This window comes from Chiloscyllium punctatum, chromosome 25 (assembly GCF_047496795.1).
Source record: "Chiloscyllium punctatum isolate Juve2018m chromosome 25, sChiPun1.3, whole genome shotgun sequence".
Classification (NCBI taxonomy): domain Eukaryota; kingdom Metazoa; phylum Chordata; class Chondrichthyes; order Orectolobiformes; family Hemiscylliidae; genus Chiloscyllium; species Chiloscyllium punctatum.
This window is the reverse complement of record NC_092763.1, coordinates 70,134,310-70,152,287: the sequence shown is the minus strand read 5'-3', so window position 1 is coordinate 70,152,287 and position 17,978 is coordinate 70,134,310. Positions and strand designations below refer to the sequence as shown.

General features: G+C 40.8%; 1 protein-coding gene across 4 annotated transcripts in view; it reads right to left on the bottom strand.

The window, feature by feature from the left end:
• Positions 1 to 1,301: 1,301 nt before the first annotated feature.
• Positions 1,302 to 17,978, bottom strand: part of tmem255a (transmembrane protein 255A) — a 77,863-nt gene continuing 61,186 nt past the window's right edge. For 3 of the 4 annotated variants that reach the window (XM_072595504.1, XM_072595501.1, XM_072595503.1), the window contains 2 exons: positions 11,767 to 11,913; positions 1,302 to 3,951 (listed from right to left, as the gene is read on the bottom strand). In XM_072595504.1, the coding sequence (XP_072451605.1) occupies positions 3,799 to 3,951; positions 11,767 to 11,913 (300 nt within the window). In that variant the 3' untranslated portion in view covers positions 1,302 to 3,798. The remainder of the gene's footprint in view (positions 3,952 to 11,766; positions 11,914 to 17,978) is intronic. The other variant, XM_072595502.1, reaches the window with a different exon arrangement.

The window sequence follows — 17,978 nt, the reverse complement described above, 5'->3', positions numbered from 1 at the left end:
CCTCTGGCAAAGAAAGACGCAAAGAACAAATTAACACCTGAGCTATGCCCCTACCTCTATGTGGAAATCCCCTTTTTGAGCTTTAATCAGCCCTACTCCCCTTTTGATTACCTTTAATATTTATATGCCCACAGAAGATTTTGGAGCACCCCTATATGTTGGCTGCCAGTCATTTCTCAGTTTCTCTTGCTTTTTTTAATCTAGTCTCTGAATTATCTGTATTCCTCTTTGTTCTCAATTCCATCCTCTAACTGACATCTGTAATAAGCACACTTTTTCTTCTTTATCTTTATTTCTATCTCCTTTGTTATTCATGGAGTTCTGGGTTTGTTTGTTCTACTTTTCCCATTTGAAGGAAAGTACCACAACTGTACCAAACCATCCTCTCTTCAAAGGCAGACCATTGTTCAATTAGTTTTTCCTGCCAAACTCTTGTTGTAGTCTGTCCTGTCCAGCTCTGCTCTTGCCCCATTGAAGTCAGCTCTTCAACTAATCTTTCTTCACCCTGGACTGATGAATGTAATTCTCCACCATTATCTTGAAACTTACAATACAATGATCACTGTCTCCTTAGTAATCCTCATTCCCAATAGCCAGGTCCAACGATTGTTTTTGTGGGCTGGACCCATACTACTGTAGGAAACTCTCCTGGATACAATCTCAGAACACTTATCCCTTCCTGCCCTTGCACTATGACTGTCCCAGTGTATACTTGGGTAACTGAAGTTGCCCATTAAAATTTGTGCATAACATTGGCATCTGGAATTTCCCTGCACATTTGTTTCTCCATATCCTTACCATTAGCTGGTGGTTTACAGATACACCTAGCAATGTAATTGTACCCTTTTTGTTCCTTATTTTTAATCAATTGACCTGTGACATCTTTCTCTTGCACTACAATGCTCTCCTGAAATAATCCTGCCTTCTGGCCTCCTTTCCTATCTTATTTGAATACCAGGTCGCTTATCATTACAACATCATATTTCCACTTAGCAATCTCTGCCTATAATTCCCCAATCTTGTTTGCTATATTCAATTTATTTGCATACATGTACAGTAACACATGTGGTTTGCTCCATCATTCAATGAGATCAATGCTAATCTGATATTCCTCAATTTCAGTTTTTGTCTTTTCTCCATAGTCCTTGATTCCCTTACTGATTTAGAAATCTATCTCAGCCTTGAGTATTATTTTTAAAAAACAGTTTTGGAGGCTCTCCGTGGCAAAGAATTCCACAGGTTCATTACCCTCTTAGAGAAGAAGAAATTCCTCTGTATACGTTGCATAATCAAATAACCAGAAGGTGACTAGGAACTTTATTCACTGGGCCTGGGTTTATACATTTTGTAGAGCTTTTTAGCCACTTCTTACTGGAGAGATAAATTTCAATGCAAATAGAACTCCTGTCAAAATTTCAACCACACATGCAAGAATACCACAAATTCCCACAGTATTCTATGTTGGAACTCAGGTGAACTGGCACCAATTTTTCTTAGAAAGAGTGCTTTTACGTAAGCTGTTTTAAGTTCATAGCTGCACAGTTGGATAACTCAACATGGTAAACACAGCGAGCAGCAAGAGTCTTAGGGATGATGTTGGGAAACAAAACAATGCATTCAATAAAATAATGATTTTTTAAAAAGAAATCTAATAGTGCAATCCATTAAGATTTGAAGCCATTACACAAAAGGTGATTTTTTTTTTGGATTATGATAAGAAATGAAAACTTAAGTTCAAATAGATGTCATCAAGCTCCAATTTTGTTTCCAAAAAACAATCTGAAATACAAAAACCATTCATTCACCTCACACACCCCAGTGAGTTTTCTTACTGCAATTTGCATCTTCCATCTTTATTGCAGTTGGGACCATCTAACTTTGCAAAGTGGTTTGACCCGGGATTCCCAATTAATCCTTTACCGCTACAACACATCCCATATATGCATATCTTTACTCATTTGCATTTGCTCTTTCAAGGATCTGTGTATTTGATTCTTTCTCTGCTTATTCTTTCCCCCCGCCCCACCAATGTCCTTCCAATAAACATATTCTCCTAACCTCGGTTTTCAGTCAAAATGAATTAACATACATTTATTCAGCTTAAATTACATCTGACAGCTTTTTTGACTGCATCTTCCTGAAGATATGTACTTTTTGCCAACTTTCTACTTATGTACCACAAATTCAAAAGTTACTGAAAACAAAAGATTTACTTATATCAAGGACAAAGATGGATCCATAGCTAACAAGTGGGTACCCCACTGAAATTTTAACAGTCCCTGCATTTTTCCGACCAGCTGTTTATGGGATTCATCTGGTTGTATGCAAAGTGAACTTAACTCTGCTAATTCTTCACGTGGTCTAAAGCCCAAGAACTTTAGAACTCTGAAGAATATGCTCCACAAATCCTGTGAACTTTGCTACCCCACAATTATTCATAATTGCAACTCTTTCTTATCTTTCAAATGGTAGTTAGACTAGAGGCAACTCTGATATATAAATGTTCAGTGAAGTGCACACAAGCCCCTCTATGTCCGTGCATGGTTTTAAAATTATTTCATGACCGTCAAACACATTCCAATCCATTTATTTTCCAATGGATAAAGCAGCAGTCATTGTTAAATAGAATATTTCCTTATCTTCCCTCAAAATGTCACAAGGTCAATGCAATATTCAAGCACCAGGAATCTGAATTCCAATAGTTGTGCTCTGTAAACAGACATTAGAGACTGTGCACTGATAATCCAACTTTCTGTTCTTATCTAAGTCTTTCTACATGGTTAAGGGAAGGTAGTTTACATCCATCTATAGCTGGCTTGAGATGAAACTGGTAACCAGAACCACATTTGTTCTCAGGCTTAATTTTCTCCCTCCCCTTCAATCTTAAAGGCACTCCCTCTTTGCAAGCATGTGCCGACTGCATCTTGCCCATTGATCATGACACATGTGAACCATGAGCCATAAAGACCACAAGAAACAGGAAGAGGAGTAGGCTCTTGAGCCTTGACACATTCTCATCAAATGTCCTCCCACACTGACTTCCAGCAGGATGCAATCAGTAATTAGAACTTCCCCAATTCTTAGTGAAGGGCCACTCAGTTCAGATCAAATGGAATATTAAAATGCCTTGCAGCAGAAAACACCTTACTCAGCACTGAAAGGGGAACCAAACTCTCTGTGAACCTTGCTATGACATAGTCACCTAATGCTCCACCAGTTTGAGATATGAAAATGGGCCTCTAAATGGATCTATTTCATAAGAGCAGTGCTGAAATATTTATCTGGACATTTACCTAAAATATGCACAGAAACTGCTAAAAAGTAGAGATTTCAACCAGTAAAAAAACTACCAAAAAGGTAACAGTATACTACAACGCTAAAATTGATCATTTCCTTTTAAATTATATATTTGCACAGCTTAATTGATAAATTAGCAACATAGGAAGATAGGAACAAGGGTAGACCATTCAGCCTCTTACTTCTGTTCGACCATTTAATTTGATTGTGGTTGATCTGACAGTGCTGATGGGTTTGTAGCTTTCCAAAGTTTTGTTTTTGTAATTACAACCTAAAGTATAAGTGCATCATTTTCCAACAAATTAGGATTAACATACCCTTAACAAGTAGCAGAATGATATGCTTTTGGTTTCTTTTTAACAGAAGAGTTTCTACAAACACATCACTGTGTGTAAGAGTATGCATATGGAGATCATAAAGTGATCTGGGTGGATGATGCCTTTGCAATGAAGGTCTCCAAAAAGATCAAAGTCTGTGACGATGATGAAAACAAGTCGAGATCTATGGTGTGTAGGGTGGCGGCTTTTCATCAGGTGGGAAGTACGCTGGTGAGTAGCGAGGAGGAGTGTTTGGCGGCCACATGTAACTTGAAGCAGACTGTGAAATAGACTGTGAATCATCAGATGGCGTGGAGGCTGAGAATATACTGGGATGCTGGTAAAGAGAAATAGTAGACATTAAATGAGTCAGTACAGAGTACACCCTAATATCTGTGACTGTTTTGTTTACATGCTATTTACCAGCAAATTGTCTCATATTATGTGAACATACACATACACAATTTTTTATGACAATGATGCCTTTCAATTTAACATGATTAGACACTTGTTTCAAAGACTAATCACTAGCATCCATAATTTGATAAAATGTGCCTTTAAAAAAAAACAAACGGCATTTCTTGGAAATACAATTCAATAGATAAAATGAGTTGTTATGAAATCCAAACACAGACTCCAAAGCGAGGTATTGTTTACTGGTATGAACATTTTGAAACATTAATTCTTTAAGAACACATTTCCTGTTGCCCCCACCTGGATAATCTGTAGATTATGGAGATTTGTTGTCAGACAAAGTAAGGATGAATGTGTTTGTCTGGTTCACTCTCAGGTTTCACACACTCCCCCTCTCCTAGGTGCACTTTCTCTAATCCTCCCATCCTATGCTCTCACTCCCCCATCCTACTCTCTACCCCTCTCCCAGGTGCTCAATTCCTGCTCTTCACTCTCTTGCTCACCCACACCTTCTGCCCCCACATTGACTTTCCCACCCATCCTGGGGAGGTGATGACCTACTGATATTATCATCAGACAGGCAGCAGGGTGGCTCAGTGGTTAGCACTGTTGCCTCACAGCACCAGGAACCTGGGTTCGATTCCAGCCTCGGGCGACTGTCTGTGTGCAGTTTGCACATTCTCCCTGTGTCTGTGTGGGTTCCCTGAGGGTGCTCCGGTTTCCACCCACAATCCAAAGATGTGCAGGTTAGGTGAATTGGCCATGCTAAATTACCCATAGAGTTAGATGCATTAGTCAGGGGTAAATGTAGGGGAATGGGTCTGGGTGGGTTACTCTTCGGAAGGTCGGTGTGGACTTGTTGGGCCGAATGGCCCGTTTCCATACTGTAGGGAATCTAATCTAATCCAGAGATCCTGGAACTGTCCTAGGGACCCAGGCTGGAAACCAGCTATGGATTCAATAAATCTGGAACTAAGAGTCTAATCATGACCATAAGACCATTGTCAATTCTTGGAAAAAACCCACCTGGATCACAAGTGTTCTTTTGGGAAGGAAGCTGCCACCCTTACCTGGTCTGGCCTAGATGTGATTCCTTACAATTACAGATGGGCAATAAATGCTGGCTTAGCCATAGAATCATACAGCACTGAAACAGACCCTTAGATCCAACTTGTCCGTGCCGACCAGGTTTCCTAAACTAAATTGTCCCATATCCCTCTAAACCATTCCTATTCATGTACCTATCCAAAAGTCTTTTAAATATTGTAACTGTATCTGCATCTACAACACTCATGTCCCATGAATGAATAAAAAATATCATTGGTCCTCTGTCCCTTGCTCGCACTCCTGCCCACGCTGTCTGCTCCTTACTCACTTATCTCCCCATACTTGCTCGCAGCCCTGTGGCTTTTGAATCTGTTCTATGATTTTGACCGCCTTCTTCAGAGAGCCAGTGTCAGCGTAGGGAGGAGCGAGCTGCCTCCTCCAATGTGAAACTTCTTTGCCCCTGGCTGGCACTCTGTCCTGACCAGCTTCTTCACTAGCAGACTTTCCACTGCCACTGCACACACGCCTCAGGCTGAATAAAGAAGTGGTGGATGTAGGTTTGCTCACTGAGCTAGAAGGTTCATTTCGAGACATTTCACCACCCTACCAGGTAACATCTTCAGTGGGCACCTGGGCTAAGCACTGTTGATTATTCCTACTTTCTGTTTATATATTTGGGTTGGTGATGTCATTTCCTGTGGTGACATCATTTGCTGTGGCTGATGTCATTTCCTGTTTTTTCTCCAGGGGGTGGGTGATGGGGTCTAACTTGATGTATTTGTTGATAGAGTTCTGGTTGGAATGCCACAAAACGTCTGGAAATGAACCTTCCAACTCAGCGAGCAAACCCATATCCAGAACCTCAACCTGAGCTACAAATCTTTTCAAAACTCGCTGAATAAAGAAGTGCTCAATGCTCTTCCAATCAGAAGCCAATTTTCTCCTGCATTTACTGCTGAAAGATTGAGGCTCAGCTATGTTTCTGCAGAACTTTACACTTGTACATCCTGTATTTTAAACCAGATGGTAAGCCAGATTGGATGCCTTGGCAGGGCACAAGCTTGGACTACTCCCTTTACTCAGAGCCTTCCCCAGGAATACCTTCTCTGCAGTCATATGGTGCAAGCTCCAGTTAATCCTCCAGATGAGACACTTGAGGCTCTTCTTTAGTAGCTAAGTGCACGAAAAGATACAAGAAGACTGAACTACTTTTTGACAAAAAAAGTGAAGGGAGGAAAGAAACACTGCAGTGTAGTTTTGACTTTTAGAATGACAAAGTTAGAATTTATAGGAGCATAAATACACAACAGCTCAATCTGCAGACTGGAAAGAAAAAAAACAGGCTAAAGTTTCATTATAAACTTACCATAACAATCAATTCAAATTTGTTAAGAGGTGGTCTAGTGGTAAGGTTTTAAATGATTAAAAGCTTGTAGCACAATAGATGGCACAAAGTCCAACAATACTGTGCGTTTGGAACTAACATCACAATGTAACATGGTTCACTTTTAGGGAGTGGAACTCACCATGCTGTAAATGGTAGAGTCAACTAACTTACATAGGCCGAGGACTAAGGATGTGTGTGTATAACTACCATTAGCCTCAGGTTACTTGGAAAACATCCAAACCCAAAAGGGTTCTGAAGGGAGTGTAGGGTTTTGTCTGGAAACTGCAGGGAAACTTGATACAGCAGAAATGGATATAAAACTTGTCAATGTCCAAATAATCATGGCAGCCTTAAATGACAAGGGTTGCTGCCCAACCCATGTAGAAGACTGGGATTTTCTTTCTTTGCCTTTCCTAGAGGAAATACTTTATTTTCCAATGTCCCTTTGTAGTGCAAAATTGATTCACTTAAGTGTGTATGGTCTTTTTAAATCCCCACCACCCACCACTGCAGGTCTGTTTCAGTGAATTTATTTTGGGCAGTCACAATACAAAGCTTTTTAGAGAGCTGTAGTAAGGCTATTGTTATGATGCCGAGAGGGTGCATTAGAATTTACTTTCATATAACTTCATTTCTCCTTTACTATGCATGGGTCCTGAAGTCTGTCCATGATGGAAACTAGTGAGCTGACATGGTAGGTAAAAGGTCAAAGGTGATTGACATATTGGATGAATTGGCACTCCTTTGGCATAAGGGCTCGAGAGGTTAAAGTGATGGGTACAGGGCATAGGTTAGGACAGATGCTATAAAGGGCAATGAGTATTGGGTAGAGGGACATAGGAAGTATGAGGGGTCATGGGGTGTAGTTAAGGAAGCATCAGAAGTGGCATAGGTTTAGCACAGATGGAGCTTAGAGGATGAGGAGAAATCGGTGAGCAGTGAGAACAGTTTTTGGTTTCATTTTGTTTTATTTACAGCACAGTCCCAGTGCAGAGAGGCTGGCTTTGCACTCAACCCACACCTGCAGCTGTCAGTTTCTATTCTCATTCAGGGGCTCGCCAGGCCTCCTCCCTCGGAATCCAACCATCCCGGAACAGTTTTTTCTCAGCTTGAGTTCGCAAGGATGGTGTAAAAATCATACCCAGAAGGTCAAAGTTGGGAACCTGACAAATTGTATTTTCTGGTACAGCAATAATGTACTATCTAACTGAGGTTTAGTTTAACCACAAAGTTTTACTTCTTTGATTCAGAAGAAACTTTATAACTAAATGAAACTGTAACTTAGTCAACCTTTAACAGGAACAGTGGCTGTCGATTAGTTGTACATGATGACCTGTAGAGGTTCTCATCCCTGGAAGCAGAACCAGACATTGCAACATGGGGGTGGCTCAAAAAAGGATTACAAAAATAAGCAGCACAGTGCATTATGACAAGTGTAAAATCTGGAAAATCATTGAGCGTGAATTGGAGAGAGGAAAGGAACTGATGTTTAATGCCAGCAATAATTGTGTTCACAATGAGTCAATATTTAAAGTAGTCTAGCTATATCCAGATTTAGATAAATTTCTTGGCTTATAGTTTTCAGTTTTTGAGTAAGTTGACTGAATAGGTTAAACAAGTGTTATTTACGGATGGCATTGGAAGCGATATGCAGCAATGACAGCATGTGAGAGTTTGTAGAGAGTACTGTGATCCCCCACAACACAATGCCTACAGTGTAGATAGAAGCCATTCAGTCCATTGAGCCTGCAACTAACATTTGAAGAGCATCACACCCAGACTCACCTCCCACCCTACTCTTGTAATGCTGCATTTACTGTGGCTAATCCTTCTAGCCTGGAAATTACAATTTGGCATGGCCAATCCACCTAACCTACACATCTTTGGACTGAGAGGGGAAACTGGAGCACACTGAGGAAACCCATGCAGCCAACTAACCATTGTGGCACTGTGTCACCCCTACATCTAAGCTATGTGTCTGTATTGCTACAAACCTCAGCTAGGACTAATTGAACCGCAGATGTTGTGGGGCATTAGAGAGGAGAAAAGTTAACTGTACACTGTTCCTATCCTAGGAGGAAGTCAGACCCAATATTAGAGTGGTGCTGGAAAAGCACAATAGGTCAGGCAGCATCTGAGGAGCAGGAAAATCGACGTTTACCCAAAACGTCAATTTTCCTGTTCCTCGGATGGTGTCTGACCTACTGTGCTTTTCCAGCACCACACTAATCTTGACTCTAATCTCCAGCATCTGCATTCCGCACTTTCACCTAGTCATACCCAATAGGCTGGAAGTGGTACAGATCTGGTTAGTAGCCTAAGCCAGAGGCTGTGACAACCAGAGGTAGCGATACCCTAGATTCATTAGAGGAGGATAGTTGATCATTGTCCTTAACCAACAGGTTCTTGCTGTCTATATGGAAGATGAAAGAGTCTGCACGGTGGATGAGCAAACTGAACACGACACCATGGGACTGCAGGCCATTCAATGGGGTCTGCGGCTGTACAGGACATTGGTTAGGCCACTGTTGGAATATTGCATGCAATTCTGGTCTCCTTCCTATTGGAAAGATGTTGTGAAACTTGAAAGGGTTCAGAAAAGATTTACAAGGATGTTGCCAGGGTTGGAGGATTTGAGCTATAGGGAGAGGCTGAGCAGGCTGGGGCTGTTTTCCCTGGAGCGTTGGAGGCTGAGGGGTGACCTTATAGAGGTTTATAAATCATGAGGGGCATGGATAGGGTAAATAGGCAAAGTATTTTCCCTGGGGTCTGGGAGTCCAGAACTAGAGGGCATAGGTTTAGGGTGAGAGGGGAAAGATATAAAAGAGACCCAAGAGGCAGCTTTTTCAAACATAGGGTGGTATGTGTATGGAATGAGCTGCAGAAGAAGTGGAGGAGGTTGGTACAATTGCAACATTTAAGAGGCATTTGGATGGGTAAATGAATAGGAAAGGTTTGGAGGGATATGGGCTGGGTGCTGGCAGGTGGGACTAGATTGGGTTAGGATATCTGGTTGGCATGGACAGGTTGGAAGGGTCTGTTTCCATACTGTACATTTCTATGACACTATGACTCTATAATTTGATAGTGATGGGAGACAGTATAGTAAGGGGATAGATTTTGTTCTCTGTAGCCAAGACTAAGAGTTCCAAAAGTTGCGCTGCCTAAAGACAGGTCATTGGCTCATTGTCGGGTCAGAGTTAAAGACATTTCATTGCAGTTGGAAGAGAAAAAAAAATAGGAGAATGAGATGGATCCAGTTGTCATGGACCACATAGGAAGCAATGGCAGAAGCAGAATTAGGAATGAGGTGTTGTTGAGGGAGTTTGACAACGTCTGTCTCTATTGTATGAGCCCAAAGTGAACTCAACGACAGCAGAATGGGAAACAAAAAACATTCCTGCCTGAAACTGATAAAAGACAGTTTGTAGGATTATTTTAATTTTGCTGCTGAGAAACTATTTTTAAAAACTGCTTTAGTTAAAGCTGATCATTGGAAATTTATTCTTGTATTCCAGCCCAGAAGTCTGGCGAAAGTCTGATAATAGGGTAGGTAACTCGCCCATTAAACAGAATTACTAGTTGAACTTTGAGCCATCTATATTGATCTTCATTTTCCTAGTATTCTGCACTCACATTATATTGGGAAAGGAATACATTTTCTGCCAGCAAGCAATTTTTTTTTGAAATTTAGTGAGTACTTAAGGAAGGGTTGAACTTTGGAATTTCTGACTTGTGCTCAAATTACCATCATCTACAGCAGATATACAACTCTTGGCACCAAACCTAATACAGTTTCAGGTGCAGAATACCATGCCAGAGACAACAGAGCTCAACTGTTAATCGGTAAAGGACTGTTACCATTACTTTTCCAGCACCACACTCTCCATTCTAATTGGCAAAGGACTGTTACCATTACAGTGTTGATTAATTTTGGCATAAATTTTGTGCAGGTCATGTTGCATGCTCTGGAACTGAAAAGACATGAGAAACATCCAGTAGAGGGCCTCGGGTCTTAAATACATGAGTCTGATAAGCCTAGTCCAAGTTGCAATTCTTGATGGGTGGACTCCACAGTACTTGACATAATAATTTACTGTGGAATTCAGGACAGCAGTGTCCATGATCCTATCTTCAATCAACACCTTTATATTCTGACATACCATATCAAGTGCCTACTTTCCTTCCCTATGAAGCCTGCGTACAAGCCGATCTTAACAGGACTACATCTTAGGAAAATGCAAACAACATGATGAAGAACATTCTGGTGCATATGGCTTACTGCCATCATTGATTATGTTTACCTGTTGGGGATGCCTGCATTTCTGTCAGCTTAAAACAATGCCAAAACCTTTGGCATCTAAAAGGTGTGGACTGCCTCAAGACAGGTCATTGGCTCATTGTCAATTATTGCTTTGTTCTGATCCACTTTCTTAGCAGCTTTTCTTCATGGTGGCTTGCCATTGCTTACCACCTCCTTCAAGACAGAGTAGGATGAAGTGACAGGTCCAATTCTACCTCTGCCAGGATGGGAACTGCACCTACACTGCTGGCGTTACCATATATAACAAAAATTTGGAATCCACCTGAATGCTAAGTTTAACAATCTGGAGTTGAAAGAGATCACCTGAAATGATCAAACCTGAAGCAATGAACTTAGACACTGAAGAAAGAAAGATGTCCTGGTGACAGAGCTGATTAGGAAAAGCCATCAGAACACCAAAAACTCAGGACATCTGAAATATTTGCTGTTGTTGAGGATGCAAGGCATCAATTAAAGCAACCATGGTCTCAGGTTAAAACGTTGTACCTCAGAGAAACCCCAAGAACATTAAAACTGTACAATCTTTTCATTTTCCTTTTGTTTGGACATTAACCCTTCTAATTTTGTACCTGTGTTTGCTTAACACAACATCTTTATTTTTCTTGGAGCAGATAATGAAGTTGTTCTTTATTTCACTCAAGGAAACCTTGTGATTGACACCTTCCTGATATTTTAGACATTTGACAACTATATGTTTTATTAGAGAGCGGGATAGCGGTGTACAAGAAGTTTAAAAGAGTGTTCCAGCCAACCAAGGAGGTTGTAAAGAGGGAATATAATTCACCTATTCTCACAAAGCCACACTATTAGGAACCATAGCTAGCCACCTAGTTAACTAAGCTAAATGTACCCCACAACAAAAGACTACCATGATTTAAAGAACACACGTTTAGCATATGTCACATTTCATTTAATTAGTCAAGGAATGGAAGATGATGCAGTGATTTCAATCCAACAATTTTGATATCTAAGTACTGTACCTGAATATCATATGGGCTGTAAGGTGGCAGATGCGGAGGCCCAGGATAGAAGTTTGTGTAGGCCAGTACCTGCTGTCCAGGATCATACATTATGGGTGGAGTTGGAGGTTCAGGTGCGTACGTGATCTGAGAAGCAGTTGGTGTCTGCTGGAGTAAGATCAGAGAAAGACACATATAACCAGTTGGGTGCAACAGGAGTGAAGTAATTCTGCAACCACAAATACCCTTTACACTTAATCTCTTCAGTGAAGCAGTTCTCAGGCTGTTTTGGATGTAAACTTGTTTTAATAAAAGATTCAAATTTTGTGCTATTCACTGGAGGTGTAAATATTTTAGCTGTGAAAATTGACCATACAAAGACCATCACAGCTGGGAGTACCATTAATCCACAATGCCATTGTTAGAAAAATAATGGACTTAGGCAGTTAGCTGTGGATGTTCTTTCAAAGGGAGTGCTCCCACAATGTCACTCAGTGTATAATAAATGTTTAAGTACTCTGACTGTGCACATAGATTTAAGAGCATGAGAAATTGTTTCAACTTCAAGTTTCATAACCGTAATTGAGAACTAAATTTTGAAATTGCGCATACAAGAAAATGAAAATTCCTGTCTCCTGCCCACACATCCCGGCTGACACACATTCTGAACTGCACAAACATCATGAGCTGAATGGCCTCCTCCTGTGTGGTAAGTAGTTTATCTCTCTGGAGATACTAGCTGCTGTATGGTTACTCATCCCAAACAGACACTCCTCAAAACATTTCAGCATGGGCTGTACACTTCTTAGGACGAATGAGTCAACAGTGAGTAAGGACGAGTCTCCTGACAATTTTCAACTTACAATTTCATAGTTCATCGAGGGTTGAGACTACATGAAACACACCAAGTGCTGTCCTATATAGAATGAAGTGGTCAACAATCCTGGGACCTTGCTGGTTGTGTATATCACTTCCAAGTGCAACAAGTTCTATTGAGAATACTTCATGCTGAAGGAGTCTGGGTATAGCTAATTATATACCATCTATACTGACTATAGCACTGGATGCTTAAGAAATCAATCCCATGCTTCCAACCTTCTTGCCATCTGACCAGAGGGACTGATGTTGGAAAGTGGTTATATGATTAACTTTTAAAGGTACATGTGGATTGCTAATGTCAAACGTCACTTTATATGGTGAGGATGGGGGGAATAGCATTATAGGCAGTCCAACTACTATCCTTTTAATGTCTACACAAATGGTGAGCCCTTTGTGGATAAAGGGAATTGGGTGCCAGGAGCCTGTATAATGTATTGTACAAAATCAAGATGTATCTAATGGACTTTGCTGGATTGGTTGCCAGATAGTGATGATGGAGTCCCGGATGACATTTCCTGAGCTCAGGGGTATGGCACCATTATCGAGGTGGTCAGTGGCATCGTAATACTGTAGAAAAACGTGCAATTTTTGAAAAGTATCTTCACATATGCCACTTATAAATATTGCAATTTTGATTTTTTTTCCCACAAGAATATGAATTAAGAGCAGAGGTCATTGAGCCCACTCCTAATTCAATATTGTACTTGCCTTCTGAGTCACTTGCCAGACATACAGACTAACGTCTCATTATTCATATACCTGGACGCCCAAATCTCTGAGTTCCTGAATATTCAAGCTGTTTATGCCCAGGGGTAACACAATCTGGACAATAACAAGGCCTGGGATGACAAGTGCCAAGTATCAGTCACACACAAGTACCAGACAATAGTCATTTCTAACAAGACAGAATCTAACCATCACCCCACAACATTCAATGTATCTCCATCACTATCCACTATCAATGTCCTGGGGGTTACTATTGACCAGCAACTAAACTGGACTAGTCACACAAGTGCTGTGCTTACAAGAGCAGGTCAGAGGCTAGGAATCATGCAGTGAATAACCCATCTCCTGACTTGCCAAAGCTGGTCCACCATCTACAAGGAACAAGTCAGGAGTGTGACGGAATATTCCTCACTTCCCTGGATGTATGTAGCTCTAATAATACTCAAGATGTTTGACATCATCCAGGACAAAGCAGTTTGCATGATTGGTACCACATTCTCAAACATTCACTCTCTCCAACACTGATGCCCCATCAGCAGCAGGATCTATCAAAGGCGCAGTAGAAATTTACTGACAGCACCTTCCAAACCTATACCTACTACTATCCAGAAGGACAAAGGCAGCAGATACATGGAAACACCACCATCTACAAATTCCCCTTCAAGCCACTCACCTTCCAGCCCTGGAATGATAATTGCTGTTCCTTCACTGTTGCTGGGTCAAAATGCTGGAACTCCCTCCTTAATGGAATTTTGTGTCTAACTATACCAAATGGACTGCAGCAGATCAAGCACTCCTCTAATCATCACTTTCCCAAGGGCAATTAGGGACAGGAAATAAATGCTGGCCCAGACAATGATGCCGACATCCAGTTTGTGGGAAAAAAACCCTAAAGTTCTGTAGTTTAATCTACATTCAAATAATATACTGCTTTTCTCTTTATCCTGTAAAATGAACAATTTACAATTTCTCACATTATAATTCACCTGCCACATCTCTTTGTAGATTTGTTTATCTTGTGTCAACTGCTTAAATTTCCTACCAATCTTTGTGATATCCACAAATTTTGCTATCATACTTTTAGTCCCTTCATCCTAGTCATTGATTTAACTTGCATTCAACATATCATAACCTTGAACCTCAGAAGGTAAGGACAGGCACAAGTCCACGATGAGATGTCTTGTCAGGACTGAGTAGCATTTAGCCTGTATGAGAGCTCATTTGTTTTGGAATGGATTCTATAACCAGGTCAGAATTACTGTTTCAAAACCATAAGTAGCAAATGGCCCCACACCAGTTATTGCATCATCAGAATTCATTTTCAGCATAAATCAGGCTAGGTGGAGACTTTTTTTTCAGGAAACAAAAAAAATCAAAGAAACCACATCAGAAGACACATTCTCCTAAAAGCCAAATAAATTTCAAAGTGTTCACTCAATGTAACTCCTAATTACACCATCCGTTGCCAAGGTAATCCTTGTAGAGGTAAGTAATAACAACTGTCCATTTTCACATGGCTGTAGAACTCTGAAGCCAGTATGATAAAGAGATTTAGTGAAGGTTGAAGCTCTGTAATATATCATTACTAACACTGCACAGATTAATTGTGTCTCACTGAGACATGTGATCACCTCGAGAATACAGTGTATGGTTTTGGTCTCTTTATTTCAAAAGTGATATGACTGCATTGGAAACAGTTCAGCGAAGGTTCACTCAATTTATTTCTTGGATAAATGGCTAGTTTTTGAAGAAAGGTTGTAGAATTTGGACCTTTACTGGTTTGTCTCATCTATCCATATTTAGGGGGTTGGTCAGCTCAGTTGGCTGGACAGCTGGCTTGTCTACAGCATGAGTTCATTTCCCATCCTGGCTGGGGTTACCATAAAGGAGTCTCCTTCTCAACCTCTCCCCCTGCCTTAGGTATTTAAACCACCACCAGTCATCTCCCTGTACTGAGACAGCAACCCTATGATAACTTTTACCTTTATACACGTATAGAAGATTGAGAGGTGATCTTATGAAAACGTGTGAGATCCCAAGGGGATTTGAAATGGTGGATACCAGTAGGTTCTTCTGGAGGGGACTAGAACTAGGGAACACAGTTTAACTTTGTGAACACACAAATTAAGAGGAATAGTCCACTGCGCCCACTCGAACCTGCTGTGCCATTTAATAAGATCATGGCTGATCAGATTACACCACATTACTACCGATCTTTGATTAATTTTCACCTTGTTTTTTTATCAAGAATCTATCTGCCTCTGCCTTAAGAACTCTCACCACCTTCTCAAGAAGAGAGTTCCAAAGATTCACAGCACTTAGATCTGCTTAAAAGGGTGACACCTTATTTTTAAAAAGTGAATTTAAATTCTTTTGTGGGAGAATCTTTCTTATATGCACCCTGACATGACCTTACAGGATCAATCAAGTGGTTTCTTACTTTTTTGCACTCCAGTAGATACAACCCTCATCTGTCCAACATTGCCTCATCAGCCAACTCACCCATTCCAGGTAATTTTCTAGTTAATCTTTTCAATGCTTCGAACACATTTAGATCTCTCCTTAAAGAGACCAATGTTCCCCTTTACTGGGTTTCCTGTAAGCTGGTCTATCTTCTATCAAGTGCAACACTACACCATTAGCTTTTATTTTCCATAATAACTTTTGACATGGTGTTTTATCAAATGCATTCTAGAACTCCAAGTACAATATGGGGAGCCAATGGCCTAATGCTTTTGTGGCTAGGCTGTTAATCAAAGGATCTAGGTATAATGTCCTCGGGACCTGGATTTGAATCGCACCAGAATCTGGAATTAGGAATCTCATGATGACCACAAGACTATTGCAGAGTGTCAGAAAAACCCATCTACTTCACTAATGTCCTTTAGGGAAGGAAACTGCCACCCTTACCCAGTCTGGCCTACATGTAACTCCAGACTTACATTAATGTGACTGACTCTTAACTGCCCTCTGGGCAATTAGGATGGGCAATAAATGCTGGCGTAACCAGTATCATCCTCATCCCCTGAATGAATTTTTTAAAAAATCCACCTTTATCCAAAGCACAATAATTTAAAGAATGAGGAGGAATGTTTTCTCTCAGAAGGGCATTAATTTGTGGGATTCTCTTCCTCAGAAAGCAGTAGAGATTTGATTGTAAAGTTTAAGGTGGACTTCGATTTTATGATAGACAATGTAATAAAGTGGGTGACAGAGACAAAAAGATGGAGTTGAGACCACAAGCAGATTAACCATCTTCATAATGAATGGCAAAGTGTTAAATGGACTATTCCTGCTCCTATGTTCTTATGCAATAATACATATTATGGAACTAACACTCTGGAAGTGTCTTGTTTCGGCATTTTACAAACATTTCAAGTTTTCCTCTTTGCAAGGTGCAGATGCCTGCTGAGGCAGCATTCCAAGAATTCTCTGGTAAATCAGTGAAGTTGTCACTCCATGTAGGAACAGCAGCAGATCACTAAGTCCCTTGAGTTTCTTCCAACATTCAACTTGTCATGGCTGATCTATGCTCCTAACTTAAGTCTGAACAACTTAAATATTGGTGAGTATTAACAACCATATTTTTTGAGGAGAGAATTCTAGATTTCCTCTTTTTGTAAATACAAACCCAAACCCATGTGTGGGTTTCATTTCATACAGTCAGATAATGGGGTAGCAGTTCTGTTTGCATTAATAATCATCCACTAATCAGCTTCTTGTCGAGACCACTGAAGAGAAATTTACTTCTTTATTCTTTCATGAGATGTGGGTGTAGATGGCCGGGCCAGAATTTATTGCCCTGTTGCTGTCTGTTTGATGTAGGTAGACCTACCATACTGCTAGGGAGAGAGCTCCAGAATTTTGACCCAGCGTCACTGAAGGAATGGCGTTATATTTCCATGCCTGGATGATGAGTACCATGGAGGGAAACTTTCAAGTGGTAGTGTTCCCATACCTCTGTTGCCCTTGTCCTTTTAGATGGAAGTGGTTGTGGGATTGGAAGGTGCTGTTCGAGGAGCCTTCATGAATATCTGTAGTGCATCTTGTAGATAGTACACATTGCTGCTACTGAGTATCGATGAAGGGACTGAATGTTTGAGGCTGTGGTGCTAATCAAGCTGGCTGCTTTGTCCTAGATGGTGTCAAACTTCTTGAATATCGTTGGAGCTGCACCCACTCCTGATGTGAACATTGTACATGGTGGACAGGGTTTTGGGGCAAGATTCCTAGCCTCTGACCTCCCACAGGATTTATATGACTAATCCAGTTCAGTTTCTGGTCAATGGTAACCCCGAGGATCTTCATATTGAGGGATTCAGTGATGGTGACCCCATTTTACATCAAATGGTGAAGGTCAGATTCTCTCTTGTTAGAAAGGGTAATTGCCTGGCACTTGAGGCACAAATGTTACTTGTCACTTTTCAGCCGAAGTCTGGATATTATTCAGGTCATGCATGGACATAGTATCTGAGGAGTCATGATTGGTGCTGAACATTGTGCAATCATCAGCTGACATCACCACTTCTGACCTTATGATGGAAGGAATGTTGCTGATAAAGCAGGTTAGGCCTAGGACACTACCTCGAGGAACTCTTGCAGAATTGTCCCGGAGCGGAGATGACTGA